At 49.2% G+C, this 19,251-nt stretch overlaps 1 protein-coding gene and 1 pseudogene across 5 annotated transcripts in view; both read right to left on the bottom strand.

Annotated features, from left to right (window-relative positions):
• The window catches only part of FLVCR2 (FLVCR heme transporter 2), a 61,927-nt gene extending 43,386 nt beyond the window's left edge, over positions 1–18,541 (bottom strand). For all 5 annotated transcript variants that reach the window (XR_004968270.1, XM_036313573.1, XM_036313587.1 and 2 more), the window contains exon 1: positions 17,401–18,541. Coding sequence is in view for 4 of the 5 variants with exons in the window: in XM_036313573.1 (XP_036169466.1) it covers positions 17,401–18,195 (795 nt within the window). In the remaining variant the exon portion in view is untranslated. The remainder of the gene's footprint in view (positions 1–17,400) is intronic.
• LOC118677718 lies at positions 15,145–17,368 on the bottom strand (annotated as a pseudogene).
• Positions 18,542–19,251: the final 710 nt, after the last annotated feature.

The following is a 19,251-nucleotide window of genomic DNA, read 5'->3' as shown; positions in this document are numbered from 1 at the left end:
GTGACTTGGCAGTGGTGGTTCTCGGGTGATGCACCCCGGAACCAGAGAAGAGGGAGCCCGATTCCTCTCAAGGCCACACGATTCCACCTTCAGCCGTGGGTTATGTTGTTGCTGGGGCACTGTCGCCCCGAATCTGGTTTACTGCTGAGCTGCAGTAATTAGTATTTCTTCTAATTAATTTCCTTTCAATGTGCATGAATCCATGCACCAGGCCACTAGTGAGAAAATAATGCCCCAAAGATAAAGTGTGAAACCAGAACACTAGTCATTCATCTTTCTGTCCGAATGCTCTTAGTCCCCACTGGGTGCCAGGAATGGCCTCTTCTGGTGTGTGTCCTAGCAGCAAGGTCTTGGGAGGGCTGACCTCTCCCTAGACGGGTGGTGGCCTGGCCTCAACCTAACTCACCAGCAGAGAGTGGACAGGTAGGTCTGCTTAAGTTCCCCCAATGTATGACGCTAGGAGAAGGATCAGTCAGCTGAGATGAATGAAAGTAGGGATAACAGCTGAGATGAAAGAAAGTAGCTGGATATTAGAGATAGAGAGGATGCTTCCATACCTGAGTTTGGCAGGTAGGGAGAATATAGATGTGGATTCAGTAAATGTTTGTGGAGGGCTTATTTGGTTTCAAGGGCTTTAAGCTACAGACTTCTTCATTTAACTCTGGTGGCACCCTATGAACAGGCTTTTTGTTTTGTCTTAAAAAAATTTTTATTGATTAGAGAGAGGGAGGATGGGAGAGAGAAACATCAACCTGTTCCACTTACTTATGCATTCATTTGTTGATTCTTGTATATGCCCTGACCAGGGCTCGAACTGCAGCTGTAGTGTATTAAGACGATGCACCAATTGAGCTACCCAGCCAGGGCCAGGCTTTCTTGTTACAGATACTAGTAAGCTGATGCCCAAAGAGGACAGGTGTCCTGCTGGAGGCCCCAAACACAGCTGCCAGCACAGCCAGGCTCCAGGCTCCCACCCTGGAGTTCTCAGACGTCAATGGCATCAGAATCCCCTGATGGAGAGCCAAAACCACAGATTCCCGAGCCCCACCCCAGAGAGGCTAACTAATTCCTTGGGTCTGCCCTGGGTGCCCAGGAATCTGCATTTTGAAATCTTCGCCCAAGGATATTTTTCCATTGATTTTTAGAGAGTGGAAGGAAGGGAGGAAGGGGATGGGGGAGAGAAACAGAGACATTGATGTGAGAGAGACACATCTATTGGTTGCCTCTCGCACAAGTCCGGTCCTGGGCCAGGGATCAAGCCTCCAACCAAGGTACGTGCCCTTGACCAGGAATTGAGCCCACAACTCTTTGGTCTGAGGGACGACCCTCCAGCCATGAGCAAAACTGGCTAGGGCATAATCTGCATTTTTAAGGAACACTAGGTGATTCTGGTACCGGACCACACTTAAAAACAACTGATAACTGCCCCAAGGAGAGAAATCAAGACACTTAGCTGCTGGTTTCCCAGCGTGTCCAAGGCAGGGAAGGTGTGAGAGAGGTGCATGCTCCTGCCTAGATTCTTGGTAGAGGAGAAATGGTTCTCTGAGTAAGCTCATTGGGTAGCTCCACAAAGTTCTCCAGCACCAAACAGGAAGCCCAGGACAAAGGTCTGAGGTGGTACAGATCACTGGAGGGGCAGCCACCATCCAAACAAACAGCCCATTAGAATGGGCCCTGCTTTGATGTGTTGACTCACAGCTGCTCACTTCATACAGTTCTCAGAGTAGATGGACAGGACAAATGGCCTTGTACACAGAGAAAGCTGGTCCAGAGCCACTGAGGACACCCCGCTAGTTAGCACAGTAACTTGGGCTGAAGTCAGGGATTCTAGGAGAGAAGAGAAAGGAAAAAAAGGAGAAAAACTAACCCCCAATCTTGCTCCAACTTCTGTGCCCCTCCCTTCTGGTTGGCAGGGCTGTCCAATCGCAAGTGGTCTCCCAGAACTGAAAGGGGCTATGTTCACCTCTCTGGAGAGGGAATCAGATGGGATGGGAGCCAAAGCAAACACCGCTCCACCTAGAGGTTCTCAGACACAAGAAGTTGGTAAGCCAGTGGAATCCAGCCCTGCTTCCCTTTTCCCCCTTCCACAAACACAGACGGCGCTGCTGGTATCTGCCCTCATGCCTCATCTTGAATTGTGTGGCGGGAAGAGGCTGAGCTAAGGTTTTTGCACAGAATAAAAAAGAAAAGATGTCTATAATGAGCTCAGAAGGCAGAAGAGTCTGGGGGGGCGTCGAAGCCTGCAGGATGCCCTCCCACCCCTGAATGACTCAGCAAAGAGAAAAGTCCTTTGTCCTGCAGAATCAAGGGGAGATGCTCCGTTGGGTTGGTGGTGAATAGAGGTCAGGAGACAGAGAATGAAAAAAGAAGAAGAAACACCGGCTTTCACCTTAATGCTATGGTTCTTTATCATCCCTGATGGGCTTCCACCCTCATCATCCTGCAGTCCACTCGGGCTGTTTGATGTTGGCAGTGTGGGGGGAGGCGGGGGCTGAGGGGCGGGGAGCCGAAGTCCAGGGAAGGACATCCTGTTAATAGCACTGCTGGAAAAAGATCAAGAACCAGGCAGGGGGAAACAACTATGTCCACCTGATAAGCCTGGGCGCCCCACTTCCTTCAGCACAGCCTTAGGTGTGTGAGGCTAAGGTCTGATGTGTGGGGACTGGGGTTGGCCCAGTATCTGTGTCCTCCAAGACCCCAAAGTCTTCACAACAGACAACAACAGGTCTCATCAACCACACACTTGGAAACTCACGCCATCTTCTAGCACCTGCAAGCTTTTGATCCAGTCGCTCTCAAGGGGGACAAGTCCCCATCGGAATACTACCTGGGAACTTCCTGGAACGGCCCACCCTCCCCTATTCACCCAACATCTCTTCACTTCACTCACTGAGAACTGGCTATCACCATCGCCTCCTCAGGGGAGCTGTCATGCTCGCTCCTCACGGCACACACTGAGGTGTGCGCTACCACGTGCTGTGACCCCTTAATGCCCCGTGCACAGATATCCTCGAGTTGTTAAGTGTTGGCCTTTCCTGCACCAGAAGCCCCTGCAGACGGGAGCCAACCGACTACCTTTATTGGTGATAGCATCTGTTCTTCATTGACCATTTCTTGTCTGATAAACCGTTAGCTAAAGGCCCTCCACTCCCTGTCTCATCTCCATCTTACAAAAGAAGTCAAAACTTAGAAAAGCTGCCTGACCTAGTGGCTCGGTTGTTTGAGCACCGTCCTGTGCACAGAAAGATTGCCGGTTTGCCAGGGCACAGAGGGAAGGCAACCGAACGATGTTTCTCTCTCACATGGATGTTTCTCTCTGTCTAAGCATGTCCTCAGGTGAGGATTTAAAAAAAATAAAAACTTAGAAAAGTTTAGAAACTTGCCCAAGAGTACCCAGCAGAGCTAAAGATGGTGTTCTCAACCAGCTTGGTCTGGTGGGTCTGGCACAGTAAGGACTTAATACGCTTTTCATTGAAAGAGTAAGACAGAGTCTAGTCCAGGGGTGGGCAGACTTTTTGACTCGAGGGCCACAATGGGTTCTTAAACTGGACCGGAGGGCCGGAACAAAAGCATGGATGGAGTGTTTGTGTGAACTAATATAAATTCAAAGTAAACATCATTACATAAAAGGGTACGGTCTTTTTTTTTTTTTTTTTTTTTTTTTTTTAGCTTTATTGATTTCAAACGGGCCGGATCCGGCCCGCGGGCCGTAGTTTGCCCACGGCTGGTCTAGTCCCTTCCTCCAGCCACCGAGCACTCAGTGAACTCATTGTCACCTTACTTTCTTTCGGGAAATGGAAACCTGTTTAATAATTGGTCCCTCCATTTGTGCTCGCCGGTTATGCCCAGAACCCTGAGATACAGGAGAGATGTATCAAGGGTCCAGCTCCCTGACACTTTCCCCATTCAGTGGGAAGAGGAGCTGGGGGAGCAGGGAAAGATAAAGGAAGAGGATGGAAACACAAGCCACCAGAAAACCAAGGCCAGGACCCAGTAAGCCCAGCAAGCAGAGGCCAGGGATGCCTCCAAGCACGGAGACAGAGATGATGGCAGGAGGTGAGCAGTACCCAGCCAGAGGGGAACACCTCACACATAATGGGGATATTCGGGGAGGTTTGGGGGGATGATGGTAAAATATACACAGTATAAAATTGATCATTCTAACCATTTTCAACGGTACAGTTCAGTGGTATAAAGTACATTCACATCATTGAGCAACCATGCCCTCCATCCACCTCCAGAACTTTTTTCATCCTCCTAAACTGAGTACCCCTTAAATAATAACTCCCCATTCTTTCCTCCCCCAGCCCCTGGCAACCACCATTGTACTTTCTGAGTCTATGAATTTGACTATTCTAGGTACCTGTGGTATAATAAAAATATATTTGGTCTTTGTCACCATTCCTGGCACAGAGCTCTAAACAAGCTGGGAATTTCCTGAGTGTCTTTTGTCATTCATAAGGAGCCCCCTCCATCACACCTGAGTTTAAGCTAATGGGTCAGGGGAAGTCCTAGTGATTAGGATTTGGAAACTTTCAATCACACCTTCCCCCACCTCTGAGGAGGAGAGGGAGCTGGAAACTATGCTCTATAAAACTCCCAAACAAGGAAATTCAGTGATCTTCCAGGTTGGTGAACACATCACGTCAAAGTGCTGGGAGGGTGGTGGTGTGAGGAGCGAGGGCATGGAAGCGTGTGCTCCTCCTCACGGTATCTCGGTATCTGCTCCCTTTGGCTGTTCCTGGGTTGTATCCTTTATAATAAACCAGTAAATGTCAGTAAAGTGTTCCCCTGGGTTCTCCAAGCCATTCCAGCAGATTACAGAACCCAAGGAGGGGTTGTGGGAATCCCCAATGTATAGTCAGAAGTACAGATGGCCTCCAGGATTTGCAAATGGTATCTCATGGGAGGCAGTCTTGTGGAACTGAGCCCCAAACTTGTGGGATCTGCACTAACTCTGAGGAGCTAGTGTCAGAATCGAACTGAGTTGTAGGACAGAGAATTGGAGAACTGGTTGTTGTCAGGAAAAAAAAAAGACATCTCAATACCTTCTGTAAGTGCAATGATATAGTACTTGTGACTGGCTTATTTCACTTGGTATAATGTCTTCCAGATTCATCCATGTGGAGCATGTGTCAGAATTTCCTTTCTTTTTTAAGCTAAATAACATTCCATTGTATGTATATAACACATTTTGTTTATCCATTCCCCCAGAGATGGACCCCTGGGTGGCTTCCACCTTTTGTCTGTGAATAATGCTGCTATACGCGTGGGTGCAAACATCTGTTCAAGTAAGTTCCTGCTCTCAGTTCTTTTATTTTTATTTTTTTATTTTATTGATTTCAGAGAGGAAGGGAGAGGATCATTGATCAGCTGCCTCCTGCATGCCCCATACTGGAGATCAGAGCCAGCAACCCAGGCATATGGCCTTGACTGTAATCGAACCCGGGACCCTTCAGTCCACAGGCCGATGCTCTATCCACTGAGCCAAACCAGCTGGGGCTCTCAGTTCTTTTGGGTATACCCTTCTGCTTAATTTTGTTGTGAACCTAAAACTGCTCTAAAAAATAAAATCTATTTTTTATTAAAAAGGCTGGGTGGCTCAGTTGGTTGGAGCATTGTCCTGAACACCAAAAAGGTTGTGGGTTTGAATCCTGGTCAGGGTGGGTATGGGAGGCAACTGATCAATGTTTCTCACATCGATGTTTTTCTCTCTCTCCCCTTCCTCCTTCTCTCTGTAAAAATCAATAAACATATCCTTAGGTGAAGATTGGGGGAGGGGGGAAGCTGTTCTTTTCCTACTCAATGGTTTTGGCACCCTTGTTGGAAATCATTTGATTATACCTGTGAGGGTTTATTTCTGGACACTATTCCATTGATCTATATGTTTGTCTTTATGCCAATATCATCATTACTGCAGCTTTGGTATTCGTTTTGAAATCAAGAAGTGTGAGACCTCCAACTTTGTTGTTCTTTTCCAAGATTGTTGTGTTTCTTCAGTGTCCCTTAAATTTCCACGTGACTTTTAGGATGCATTGTTTCTATTTCTGTGAAAAACGTCATCAGAATTTTGATAGGGATTGTGTTGAATCTGTGGATGGCTTTGGGTGGTATTGACATCTTAACAACATTAAGTCTTCCGATCCATGAACACAGGATGTCTTTCCATTTATTTAGGTCTTTCATTTCTTTCAGCAACATTTTATAGTTTTCAGTGTACAAGTCTTTCGCCTCTTCGGTTAAAGGTATTCCTAAGTATTTTTGATGCTATTATAAATGGAATTGTTTTCTTAATTTCCTTTTTGGATTGTTCATTGTTAGCGTTCAGGAATATAACTGGGTTGAAACACTGCAAATTCGGTTTTCAGAAGGGAACTGGGGACTGGGAGGCACAGCATGGGGAAGGGAGGTGGGGAGGGTGAGTATAAAGGCCATGAAATTTCCTACCATTTTGATTTTTTCTTGGTTGGGCATTTGCTTGATTGCTGCAGATCTTTGACTGATTTTCAGAGCTCCGATAAAGAAGTTATTTTAGCCAGTTTCCAGTTTATCGAATGTTTCTGTGTGGGGGCGGGGGGGGGAGGCTTCCCAGTACACCATCTTGTTAATGTCACTCTCCCGGCAGGAGGAGGCTTAGTCCCTAAGCAGGGCATCTTCGCGGAGACAACTAAGGAGCTACACTGATCAGAGCTGAGAGGCTAGGCTGGGAGGGAACCAGAGACACACTGGTAGGGATGGGGAGGGAGCAGGGGTCCTAGAATGCTCCACTGAAAACTCAGACTGGATTCCATGGAATTAGCGGGCACCTGCAACAATGCCTGGCAGAGAAACCGAGCCAAGAGAGTCAGGCCCACCCCAGCGTCCTCCAGTGCAGAGTTGACAGTCAAAGAAACAAAAGGATTAGGAGCATCTGCAGTGGTTTCACCACCGCACATTCCATCAGGGATTTCCCCCTCTCCCCACCCCCACCCAGGGTTTCCAGGACATTTTCAGAACCTTAAGTGAATCAGAACGATGAGCCTCCAATACCAGCCCAACCAGCATAGTAAGAAGCTAGGAAAATTCCTCGGCAAATGGAATGGGGAAAGAGAGATGGCTGAACCAACCGGCTGAGCAATTTACAACAGACACAGACGGTCACCAGGGCAGTAAGCCCCACACTGGCACAGGATCACCCCCAGGATGGCTTTCCTCCCCTGGCATATATATGGCTGGTCATGCGACTCAGGATTCGGACCCTCCCCTGACCTTTCCCCGCTAGAGAAAAATTCTAGGCCCCAGGTGTATTCAGCTCCACGCCCGCCAACACTAGGGCAGCTGTGGCGACTGCCGGCCTGCCCTGGCCCTGGCTCTGATCAGTCATTGGAGACTACGACCCTGAAAGGGCACGCCTGGGATCAGATGAATATTCTGTTGAGATCTCCCCTAAGACCTCCCCTAAACCCCCAGCCTTTAAAACCCTCAAAAAAAAAAAAGGACCCAGTGCTCCCTCACTCTCCCTCCTGGGGGCGTGCCCACACCTTTTGCTTCCCCCTCTTCTTCCCACAGGCATGCATCTCCTCAACTCGAGACTTGCAACCGGGAGGGAAGGCAGCTTGTCCTGGGCTAACCCCTGAACCTGCCGCCAAGGCCCCCTTTGCAGTGGGGCTTTCCAGCGAGCTGACAGCAGCCCCACCTCGGCTCATTTCTCACCTAGAATTTTACGAGAGCCAAAGCAGCCCCACCTCGGCTCACCTGATGTTGCTTCTATCCTAAGCCCTTCATTGTTGCGCTGTCTCCAGCTTCAGCTTCACGTTGCGAAATTTTTCCTGCTGGAGTCAGGAACCAACACACTACGCCCGAGGCAGGCGCGCTCAGGGCCAGGCCCCTGTCCAGTAGAGAGCATTCCCCTCAATCTGAAGGGTGAGTAACTGAGCTCACAAATGCTTCCACCTGCACGCAGGACCCAGCCTACAGCAAACACCTCATACACCAGCCCTGACAAGAACCTGGCTCTAAGCGGGAGGGTGCCTTCCCATGGCCTGCAGGTCCTCTCTCCAGGTCAGTGGTCGGCAAACTGCGGCTCGCGAGCCACGTGCGGCTCTTTGGCCCCTTGATTGTGGCTCTTCCACAAAATACCACATGCACGCGCGCACGTACAGTGCAATTGGAACTTCGTGGCCCATGCGCAGAAGTCGGTATCTTGTGGAAGAGCCACACTCAAGGGGCCAAACTTCGTGGCCCATGCGCAGAAGTCGGTATCTTGTGGAAGAGCCACACTCAAGGGGCCAAAGAGCCGCATGTGGCTCGTGAGCCGCAGTGTGCCAACCATTGCTCCAGGTGATTTCAAAGAGTCTGATTGCTAGCCCCACCTGGGAGGCCAGCTGAAAATACAGGCGTCTGGGCCCCTCCCCCAGAAAGCCTGGTTAAGGAAGTCCACACCGGGGCCCAGGCATTTTCACCCAGGCCCATGGGTGAGGTGAAAAACCCCCATTTTCAGGAAGCACTTGTCTTGTTTCCTCCCCAGAGTTGCTAACCTCTGACCTCTCATTTCCACCTGCCTGCACATTCCCCTCCCCCGGAGTCTCAGATGCGACAGTTTTATCTGACCTGCAGTTTCTAAGTAAAGACTGTTATTTTTCTAAAGTTTTGAACCCGTCAGCAGCATTTAACAAACAGAATTCATAAGCAGACTCAGAAAGCCAACAAGCATATGGATCCTAGAATAAGATCCTATGAGGTACCTAGAATAGGCAAATTCACAGAGAAAGAAAGCAGGAAGGGGGAACTAGGGGCCGGAGGGAGGGAGCAGGGAGGAGTTATTAAGGATTACAGAGTTGCTGGGGGGGGGGATGCAAAAGTTTGGGGTATAAATGGCGGTTAAGGCTTACATGCCATTGTGAATGTATCTCATGCCATTGAGTTGTACACTTATGAATGGCTAAAATGATCGCCATTATGTTACATATGTTTTGCCACAATTTAAAAAACAGATTTCACATTTTAAAAAAATCTGGATTTCTGGTTTCTCTTTAAAGAAAAAAAGAGAAGGCCGAAACCGGTTTGGCTCAGTGGATAGAGCGTCGGCTTGCGGACCGAGAGGTCCCAGGTTCGATTCCGGTCAAGGGCATGTACCTGGGTTGCGGGCACATCCCCAGTGGGAGGTGTGCAGGAGGCAGCTGATCGATGTTCCTCTCTCATCGATGTTTCTGGCTCTCTGTCTCTCTCCCTTCCTCTCTGTAAAAAATCAATAAAATATATTTTTAAAAAAAAAGAAAAAAAGAGAAGATCTAACAACACTGGGCCATGCTTTGGATGTCAGTGGTGGGCGGGAGCTGAAGCAGCTGCTGTCTGTAGATGGGACATGTGACCTCGTGCCTGCTGTCACCCCACCACATTCCAATGTCACTTTTACGATGTCATGTGCATATGACCTGGCGCACCCGTGAGCACTCTGGGACCTGCAGGCCATGGGTCCCGCCCATTCTCATTTTGGTCACCACTCACTAGGCTTGTCTGCTGTCCCAGCCCCTGCCTGTTTGTCTCTGCTAGTGCAACAGGGAGGCCAGAATGCGGTCAGCCATGTGGGCGGGCGCTCCGGGCGCCTTAACAATAACAACCAATGGAAGAGAACAGGAGTTTGCCTTCTCCTCCCCAAACTTCACTCAGACTTGAAAGAAAGGCTCTCCCATTAGAAGACCCAGAACGGTAAGCCGAGAGTTTAAGACACTCCAGGGGCCATGATTTTGGGAGAAGCCTAGGCTGACCACCTGCCTCATGACCCTGACTCTTGAGTCAGTCCCAGAAACACTCAACCTCTCTGGGTGGTACCCATGATCAGCCAGTCCAGCCAACACAACCTCCCCAAGGCTGCAGTCAGTTCTCTAGAGCCCGTCTTCATCTGCTGGAAGCCTGAAGGAGTTTGAGAAAACAGCAGAAACAGAAAGGTTACTTTCATCTCCTCCCCCTCCTTGCTCTTCTTCCCTGAAACCGACAAAACCATCCTGTGAGAGGTGCCCTCCCTAGACGGGGAGGAAGGGAGCATCCTTATCTCTGAAGACACAGGGAGGCTGCCAAGAAGAACCCAGACACAGGCCTTGTTCAGTTTCCCTAGTTTACTGTAATTCCCTCATACCCCTAACCTGTCACATCCCTCCACGGCTGTCCACTCTTCATCAAACCTGGCATAAAAACACACAGGTCTAGCCCTGGCCAGCGTGGCTCCGTTGGTTGGGCATCATCCCGGACACCAAAAGGTTGCCAGTTCGATTCCCAGACAGGGCACATGCCTGGGTTTCGGGTTCGATCCCCATGTTTCTTTCTCTCCCGCTCCCTTCCTCTCTCGCTAAAAATAGATAAAAGTATTTTTTAAAAATGCACAAGTCAAACTGTTCTTCATTTTCTTATGAAGGCTCCTATGTCACATAACACATTAAATAAATGTGGATGATTTTCGGTTAAGACGCCTTTATCAGTGTAGTTTTTAGACCCAGCCAGGGACCCTAAGAAGGTCAAGGCAAAGTTTTTCTCCCCTACAAATAGCATCGTTGTTCCAGGTCTGTGCGGTGCAGCCTGGCTACTGAACACAACCCCATCATTTGCCAGGGAAGGTGGTTAGTCTGGAAGTGTAAAAAACATGCCAATTTCGAAAGACCCAGGATGAAAAAAAGGATGTAAAATAGCTTGTCAGTAATATTATATTGATTATGTGTTGAAATAATACTTTGGATATATTGGGTTAGATAAAATGTACTAAAACTAATTTCACCTGTTTACAAATGTTTTAAATTTACACTTTATAGATTATTTATTTATTTATTTATTATTTTTTTATTTTATTTTTTTTTTAAATATATTTTTTTATTGATTTTTTACAGAGAGGAAGGGAGAGAGATAGAGAGTTAGAAACATCGATGAGAGAGAAACATCGATCAGCTGCCTCCTGCACATCTCCTACTGGGGATGTGCCCGCAACCCAGGTACATGCCCTTGACCGGAATTGAACCTGGGACCTTTCAGTCTGCAGGCCGACGCTCTATCCACTGAGCCAAACCGGTTTCGGCTAGATTTTTAATGTGGCTACGAGAAGATTTAATTATACATGTGGCTCACATTAGATTTCGGTGGGAAAGAGCTATTTTCCATAGCCCAACCATCCTTGGCTTCCACAGAACTGATTTTATAAGGTAACTAGAGGCCCAGTGCACGAAATTCGTGCACAGGTAGGGACCCTAGGCCTGGCCGGCAATCAGGGCCAATCGGGGCCTTCCTTCGTTCCGTGCCGCCCTCTGGTGGTCAGTGCACGTCATAGCGAGCAATCAAACTCCCAGTCTCCTGGTCAAACTCCCAAGGGGACAATTTGCATATGAGGCTTTTAAATATACATATATATAGATTGTATTTTCCTTACATGGAAAGCAAACTGATTGTTTCCTCCTCTCTTATTGGGTTCTGTGCTCTGAGCAGCCCCAGAGTCCTTGAGAAGGCCCTTCCCTTGCTGGGTGCTGCAGGCTCCTCAGGGAGGGTGGGGGGCTGGCGCTGACTTGAAGATTTCTTTCATCTCCCACATCCTCCTGGTCCTTGATCACCAAGCTATCACCAGAAGGAACACAGGCTTTCTTCTAACCCTTGCACAACAACAATGTGTCCACATCACTCAAAACCCCACACAAATCCTTTTCCCTTGAAACAATGGAACGAGTGTTGCTAAAAAAAAAAAAAAAAAAAAAATGCCAGTCTGTTACCACTTGTTCAGATAACCAGAGGGAACCGGAAGAGCCTCAGCTGCAGTCGGAGCCTCCTTCCCTCCCCTCACTCCCCTCACCTCGGCTCAGGATTTACTGGCTTCTTCTTCCCAGAGACTCGAACCCATTCCTAGGACCCCTCCATGCGAAGTTCAGAGCAGCAGCACCAGCCCTAGCAGTTTGCGATGGGGGAGGGGCAATCTAATGCTGGGAACCTGAGAGACAGGAGCGAGGCTCTCAAATTCTAGAGGCAACTGCTAGCTAGACACTTTTCACCATCAATTCTTGAGACACAAGGAGCAAAATTCAAACCTCAGAATCCTGCCCTTTTTTTTCTTTAAATATGTATTTTATCCACATGAAGACTCAATATTGGCTGATTATCGACATGTGCTTTGGAGGTGGAATTGGGTTCAAATGTCCCTTCTGCCACCCAGTCCTGTAGGGCCCTGAATAAAGTTGCTCCATTTATCTGTCTCAACTTCCTCCCCTGTAACAATGGGAACAATCCCACCCACCTCACAATGTTGAAAAATTAAATAATGGATGGAAAAAGTGTCTTGCACTGGTAGGTGTTTGATATTTTGCTTCCTTCCCCTTCAATTTTCCCACAGCAATTAGGCTAAGAAGATGCTAAAAACCTCATGGAGAACTGAAAATAGATCCCCTCTACTCTGATCAATTTCGCTTTTTTAAAAATCTGAACCTTGGTGCCTGGTTGTTGTAGTAAAATATAGAAATGTTTAAAATGTTTAAAGGATGTTAGAAAAGTTTTAAGATGTTTGAGTTAACGTTCCTTAAAACTTAAAGTATGATATTAAGAACACATTCCCCACTGCCCTGAAGTGTGTCCCTCATAAAGATTTGAACTTCAGTAAACAACTCAGAGTGACTTGTCAAGATAAACACTTGGTGAGTGACCACTCTCCTTAGCCCCCTCGCCTTGTTTGAGATTAACATATTCGCATTGATGTAAATCATTGATAGCCACCTGAGCTGCTACAGGTACAAATAAGCTTTAAATATGGGCCCAGGCCAGCTAACGATGCTCACCTGTCAAGACAGCTACAAAGGCCCGTCCCTTTGTCAGTCTGACAAGTGACACTCCTCCACTCTCCTCTTCCTGTCAGACGACAGAAGAACGGCTAACAACCACTCCCCCACCCCCTCCACCCCGCCCATAGAGATGAGACCGAGCTCTCGGGTGAGGAACGCTGACCCCCTGCACCCAGACCAGACCAGCCTAGCTGCTGGACCCCAGAGGACAGCACCATGGGGATCCCTAAGTTTGTAACACAGCTCAGGAATTTGTGTGAGTAATAAAAAAAGCTGTGTGGCCCTAACTGGTTTGGCTCAGTGGATAGAGCGTCGGCCTGCGGGCTCAAGGGTCCCGGGTTCAATTCCAGTCAAGGGCATGTACCTTGGTTACAGGCACATCCCCAGTAGGGAGTGTGCAGGAGGCAGCTGATCGATGTTTCTCTCTCATTGATGTTTCTAACTCTCTATCCCTCTCCCTTCCTCTCTGTAAAAAAATCAATAAAATATATTTTTTTTAAAAAAGCTGTGTGATTTGCAACTGCATGTTTCGTGTGGTGTGATTCCTACGGCAGTTAATTGAATTATTTTGAGTGCGCTTAAAATTTAAATTAAAGCCTCTGGTCTTTGTTGGTCCTAAAGCCTGCCACTCTGGTCCTGCTTGCGTAAGAGCAGCCCCTTAGCTAGCAACTACTTGAATGTCCCACACCTGCACTGTTAAAGTTTATCTCAAGGGATACCTTAACACCCCAGATCATTTCCCGGGATCTCCTTGGGACACTGGTACAATCTAAAAATCTGGTGCAAGAACTCTGCGAAGGCAGGGGTTATCTTTGCAGCCCTAGTACAGCACCTGGCAAAATGGAGGAGCAAGGTAAAGGGGTTTAAACAGGTCTCCCCAAGATGTGCTACTTGGCATATGGATTATTTTGAGCTGAAGGGAATTGAAAGCCTGCAGAAACTCCTGCCTCTTCCTTATCTTCCTGGGAGAATTTAAATTGGGAGCCTTGTCCACAATAAAAGTTAATACCAGAAATAATCTTTTTAAAAATATTTCTCTTATTGATTTCAGAGAGGGAGAGGGAGAGAGAGATAAAGACATCAATGATGAAAGAGAAACGTTGATTGGCTGCCTCCTGCACGCCCACCCTGGGGATCAAGCCCGAAATCCGGGCATGTGCCCTTGGCTGGAATCGAACCCAGGACCCTTCCGTCGGCAGGCCGACGCTTTATCCACTGAGCCAAACTAGCTAGAGCCCAGAAATAATCTTGATGACCTATCTATAGAGCAGAGCAAACTTCTCATTACTGAACATCTGTTCTTCTTACTGTCCTGCAAATGACCTTCCTTCCTGCACCCCTCCCTTTAAGACCCAAGGCATCTTACCTTAGTCCTTGGCTTGGGATGTAATATAATCCTCATTTGACCTTTCTGTCTCTGAACCTCTCATGTGTGTGGGATCTCTGACTCTTTTACGTATGTGGGGTTCCCATATGTACATACGTAATTAAATGTGGTTACTTTCTCTTGTTAATCTGTCTCGTGTTCATTTAATTATTAGGCCAGCTGAAAAAACCTAGAAGAAATTCTCTCCCTCCCCCACCTAGGTAAAAGCTTGTTGAATGAATGAATGAACGAATGAATTAATGCTGGATTGAATGCAAGCAGGGCTGGTGCACGCGTCGGGTGTCTAAGAAGCACTAGAAGAGAGAGGTTAGAATTGCCAGGGTGCAGGGGCTCTGCTGCCCAGTGTGAAGTCTGCAGGCCATGAAGAATTATTCTGCAGAATGACACTGAAAATCTGTTTAACAGCTTTGTGGAGCCTTTTTCCAGCAAAGCTCAAGGTGCTCTGTTAATATTTTTCCTCCACTCAGTCATGCTTTACTCAGAAAATAAGGTTAAAGCACACACTGAGAACCAAATATGATTTATCTCTATGAGAGGAAGCATAAACAATTCTGTTATTTCATAATTTCTTTTTACTTAGCACAGTGGGTTGAGCCTAAAAATATCAAACTAAATAGATGGCTTCGTGACACAAATTTATGCTGTCAGAGAGTTTTTAAATGCAAAATTCTTAGCATTTCCTGGCCTTGGAGGGGAGCAGGGGTGATGAATGCATAACTACTGTTATTAAATCTTAAAGATATGTCTGGTGTTAAGTTCCCTCACAGGTATAAGTGTGTCAGAAAGGGTCTGGAAACCTATAACTCTTTTTTTTTTTTTAACAAAAACAATTCAACATCATTTATTGTCATCTGGTAGTAACATAAGGGTATTGTAAGCCAACATGAATAAATGTTTAAGAACGATTCTCCCAACAAAGGACACCTAAAAAACACAAACTGTATTGCTTCTCAGTAATTTCTCTCTCCATTAGTCATTTCTAGGTGGAGACACTTTGGAGCAGAGAAGTATTACCTCCTTTCAGCATGATCCGACCTAGTTGTTTTCTCAATGAATCTCTTCTGCAGCATCTAATACGAGATTCATACACTCATCAAAACCAATGAAACAGCCTCTGCCCGCATATTCACTTGTTCATAACGCCACACGTGAATCCGAGATCTATTCTGCAAGTATCTGAAGATGAGGCTGATGGGCTGCACCATCACCTTCTGCACTTTTTGGCCCTGGCCGTGGTACGCCGTGGTGGAAGCTGACAAAGACCACCCTAAGCCGCACGCTCCGTCCGAGAGCCACCTCTGGAGCAAAGAATTTTATATGCTCCTTCCAAAAAGCAAAGAGATTTCTACGCCATCTGCTGCACTTGGAAAAAGTTTACTCTTAATGGTTAACAAAACAAGCGCTGGATTCTCTGAACTCACCAGACCTCCTGAGGGCTCCTCCCAGTTATAGTTCTGCCCTCCCCAAACCAAAGGTGTGGGGTTTGCAGTGACCTGGCCTGTATCCTGTTCTACTGCCAATAAAGAGACATATCTCTCTAGAAGCTTGAAGGTCCTGCCCTTCACCCCCACCCACTGCTTTACCTTCTTAGAAAGGAAAAATCCAATAATGTCAAACCCATCAGCAGGGCTGCAATGGGGACGTGAAAATCCCTTTAGCGAATAGCGGGTTGGTCAGCGTCACCCTCAACACCTATTTTTCAGTTGCCCTGAACAAGATCCCTCTGGCTTCACCCCCAGACCTCAAATCAATTCAGTCTTCAGGACGTTCAAACCCACAGGTGGGGGGAGGGGGGGGAGCTGGGTAAGAGATTTCATGTTGCCTGTTTGTGTGCTAAAGAACCCTTTCTGTTTGTTTTCATTGATTGCTTACGCTATTGCCCAAATGGCAGGGCTTACGGGCTTGGGGAAACAGCTCAGGTCAACTTGCTGGTGGTGAAGACGAACAGGGTGGAAATTGGCCTGTAGAGCAGTTTTGAAAATTTCTGACCCAAATGAGAAATTTCTAAACGAAAAAGGTTAACATTTCTAAATGCAACAACAGGTAAGAGAAAACAGGCCCATAGGAACTAAGGGTTACTGGCCCTTTTGAAACACACTGCCACGGCTGTGTGGGCTCAGGAGGCAGCGGGACCGGGAGGCGGTGGTTCAGATAGAGCAGAGCCCCGTCTGATCTGCTTCAAATATTTGGAGAAGACGATCAGACGCTTAACTCACCCAACTTCCTAGGTCATCACCAAGCACATGGCGAGGCAAAGAATTTCATATGCTCCTTCCAAAGAGGAAAGAGAAGAGATTTAGAGATGAGCTGTCCAGGCCTTTCCAAGGGTTTTAGTCTTTGGAAATTCAGAGGGAGATTTCTACTCCATCCCGCTGAACTTGGCTCTAAACCCCAGGGCAGGAGTTTGGCACAAAGCGTTGTTCCCACTGCCCTGTCTTTAGCTGTACACAAAAGACGGTAAGAACGGTGCCAAACGCCACCAGGGCCGGCTCGGCGGTACTATGCAGCGCAGGAGAGCGTGCACTCTAGGAAAGCTGGTGGCTCAGGCTAAAGACACCTGCTACATCCTGAGGGTACCAGCCCTGGAGCTGCTCCCTGAGAAAGGACAGCTCTCCTGGAGTCAAAGGTCTAGGCCAGTGGTCGGCAAACTGCGGCTCGCGAGTCACATGCGGCTCTTTGCCCCCTTGAGTGTGGCCCTTCCACAAAATACCACATGCGGGCGCACACGTACAGTGCGATTAAAACTTCGTGGCCCATGCGCAGGAGTCGGTATATTAAACTATATTATAGTTTAAGTTTAAAAAATTTGGCTCTCAAAAGAAATTTCAATCGTTGAACTGTGGATATTTGGCTCTGTTGATTAATGAGTTTGCCGACCACTGGTCTAGGCTGGTGGACTGACAGGTTCGGAATGAAATCATAAAACATCCTATTTTTCAAAGCATGCTTTCTGCTGGGGGAGGAGAAATTGTGGGTGAAAGAAAAGGTCCCCTCCTTTTATCCGCGCCCCCCCCCCCCCGCCCCGCACCTCTCTTACACAGTCACCCAGTCATAATCACTCACACCATCAGTCACACAGAACCATAAAGGCAGCCGGAGAGTCACCAACTCAGTTGAAGTCAGAAAATTACAGGCTCCCACACAGTTCAGTACAGTCAGATACAATCTAACACGCTCCGTCCCACAGTGGTACCATGGCCATTCCTCTGAACACCCACCAACTCTTCTACCCACCTGGTTGCCAAAGACAGCTATGGAGCAGGCGGTGGAGACTTCATTAGCCCCGAACCAGACGGAAGCGATGCGGGAGGGCATGCCCAGGATGAAGACCTGGGCCACCGAGCAGATGACCTGGCCCAGCACCGTGACCGGGAAGAGATGTGGCTTCAGGCTCCCTAACTTCACCCAGGCCCCCAGACAGTTGAGAGCGGAGCCCATGAGGGCGATGTTGCGAAGGCCAAATTTTTCCAGCAGCCAGGCCACCGGCAGTAGCAGAGGGATGTAGGTCAGCATGTAGACCATGGACAGCCAGTCGATGGCAAAGGCACTGACCCCGTAAAAGTACTTGAAGATGTTATTGATGGAGCCGTACTGGATCCACTGGAAGGCGTTGCACATGGAGTAACAGCTGAACACCAGGACCACCGCCCAACGGCGCCTGCTCACCTTGATCGTACTGAGGTCCTCGCGGCCGGAGCTACTGGGTTGGGTCAAGTCACCGGGGTGGGCGAAGGTGCTGGGGAAGGCTGAGCCGCTGGGGTTGGCAGAGACGCTGGGGTGGAAGGAGACGCTGGGATGAGCTGAGACACTAGGATGGGCCGAGACGCTGGGATGAGCCGAGACACTAGGATGGGCCGAGACGCTGGGATGAGCCGAGACGCTGGGATGAGCCAAGACGCTGGGATGAGTCGAGATGCTGGGGTCAGTGGGGATGGCAGGTGGGGCGGGAGCGCTGGCGTCCACCGGCGTCGCGGACTGCTGTTCAAGGGTACCATCGCGCTCCTCCAGGTTGCGACCTTCATTCACCATGACCACGGCCTCCCCTGGAGCCCCGGACAGGCGCTGAGAGCTCCGGCAGTCTTACGGGGCAGTGGCCTCAGCTAGCGGGGCAGTGGCCCTGGTCCGCCCCAGGAGAAACCGAGGTCCAGTCCTGCGTAACAGCCGCGCGCGGGGCTCCCAGCGCTCACCTCCAAACTTCTGCCCCCACTTTTCCGGAGGGTGGGACCGCTGTCCTGACCGCTGTCCCCCCGGCCGGTGCCTGGAGTCCTCCTAAGGCGTCCTGGCCGCGTCCAGCCCCTCGGTCCAGGAAAGACTGAGCTCCTGGCGCAGCCAAATCCCGGACTCCGTTCGCTGCCGGCCCGCTGGGGCCTCGCCCCTCGGGCGCACGTGACTGCCCCGCCCCCGTCCCGCCAGGCTTGCCCCCACCCCCACCCCGCCTCCCCTCCCTCCCTCCCGCCTTCTCCAACCCGGCAAGCCCGGCAGCCCAGTTGTTTCGCCATAGTTTGCGGGGTGTATTCCTCCCCCACGCCCCGGGCGCTATGGAAACCGCCCGGTTCATCCCCGCCCCCTGAACTGCCCCCAGGTTCACTTGCCCTCTCCCCTTGGACCCCGAGAGAAAACGCCGTCCGCCTTTCCGAGGTGACCCTCCCCATCGAGCTTCCCCGCGCCCGCCCGCCTCTCCAGCGCGCGCACCGATGCCAGGCGCCTCCAGAACGCTCAGGGGAACCCAGGAGGAATCCCCAACTTTTCCCCACTTGGCTGGGCGCCTCGGCCCTTCCTGAACTCCGGTGGAAAGAGAGATGCGTGGATCTCGCGGTCGGGTTGCGCTTCTGGGGTAAAAGGGGATTGCAGAAAACTCACTTTGCCGGTTGCTTTTCGGGGCGCTCGTAGTTTTATCTGGGGGATCTTATCTGGGGAGCTCATATGTGAACCTCTTAGGCAGGCCTGTTCTGCTGGGAGGGATCCCGGGGCTGCCTCCTAGGCGAGGACTGGAGGCGGAGGGGAGAGGGGAGTTGGAAATGCTAAAGAGCTGGCGGCGGCTGCGAGGTAAAATGCACAGCCGCCTGCGTAGCCCGGGGCTGCCAC

Source organism: Myotis myotis, unplaced genomic scaffold (assembly GCF_014108235.1).
Source record: "Myotis myotis isolate mMyoMyo1 unplaced genomic scaffold, mMyoMyo1.p scaffold_m19_p_1, whole genome shotgun sequence".
Taxonomy (NCBI): domain Eukaryota; kingdom Metazoa; phylum Chordata; class Mammalia; order Chiroptera; family Vespertilionidae; genus Myotis; species Myotis myotis.
This window is presented reverse-complemented; position numbering and strand designations above follow the sequence as displayed.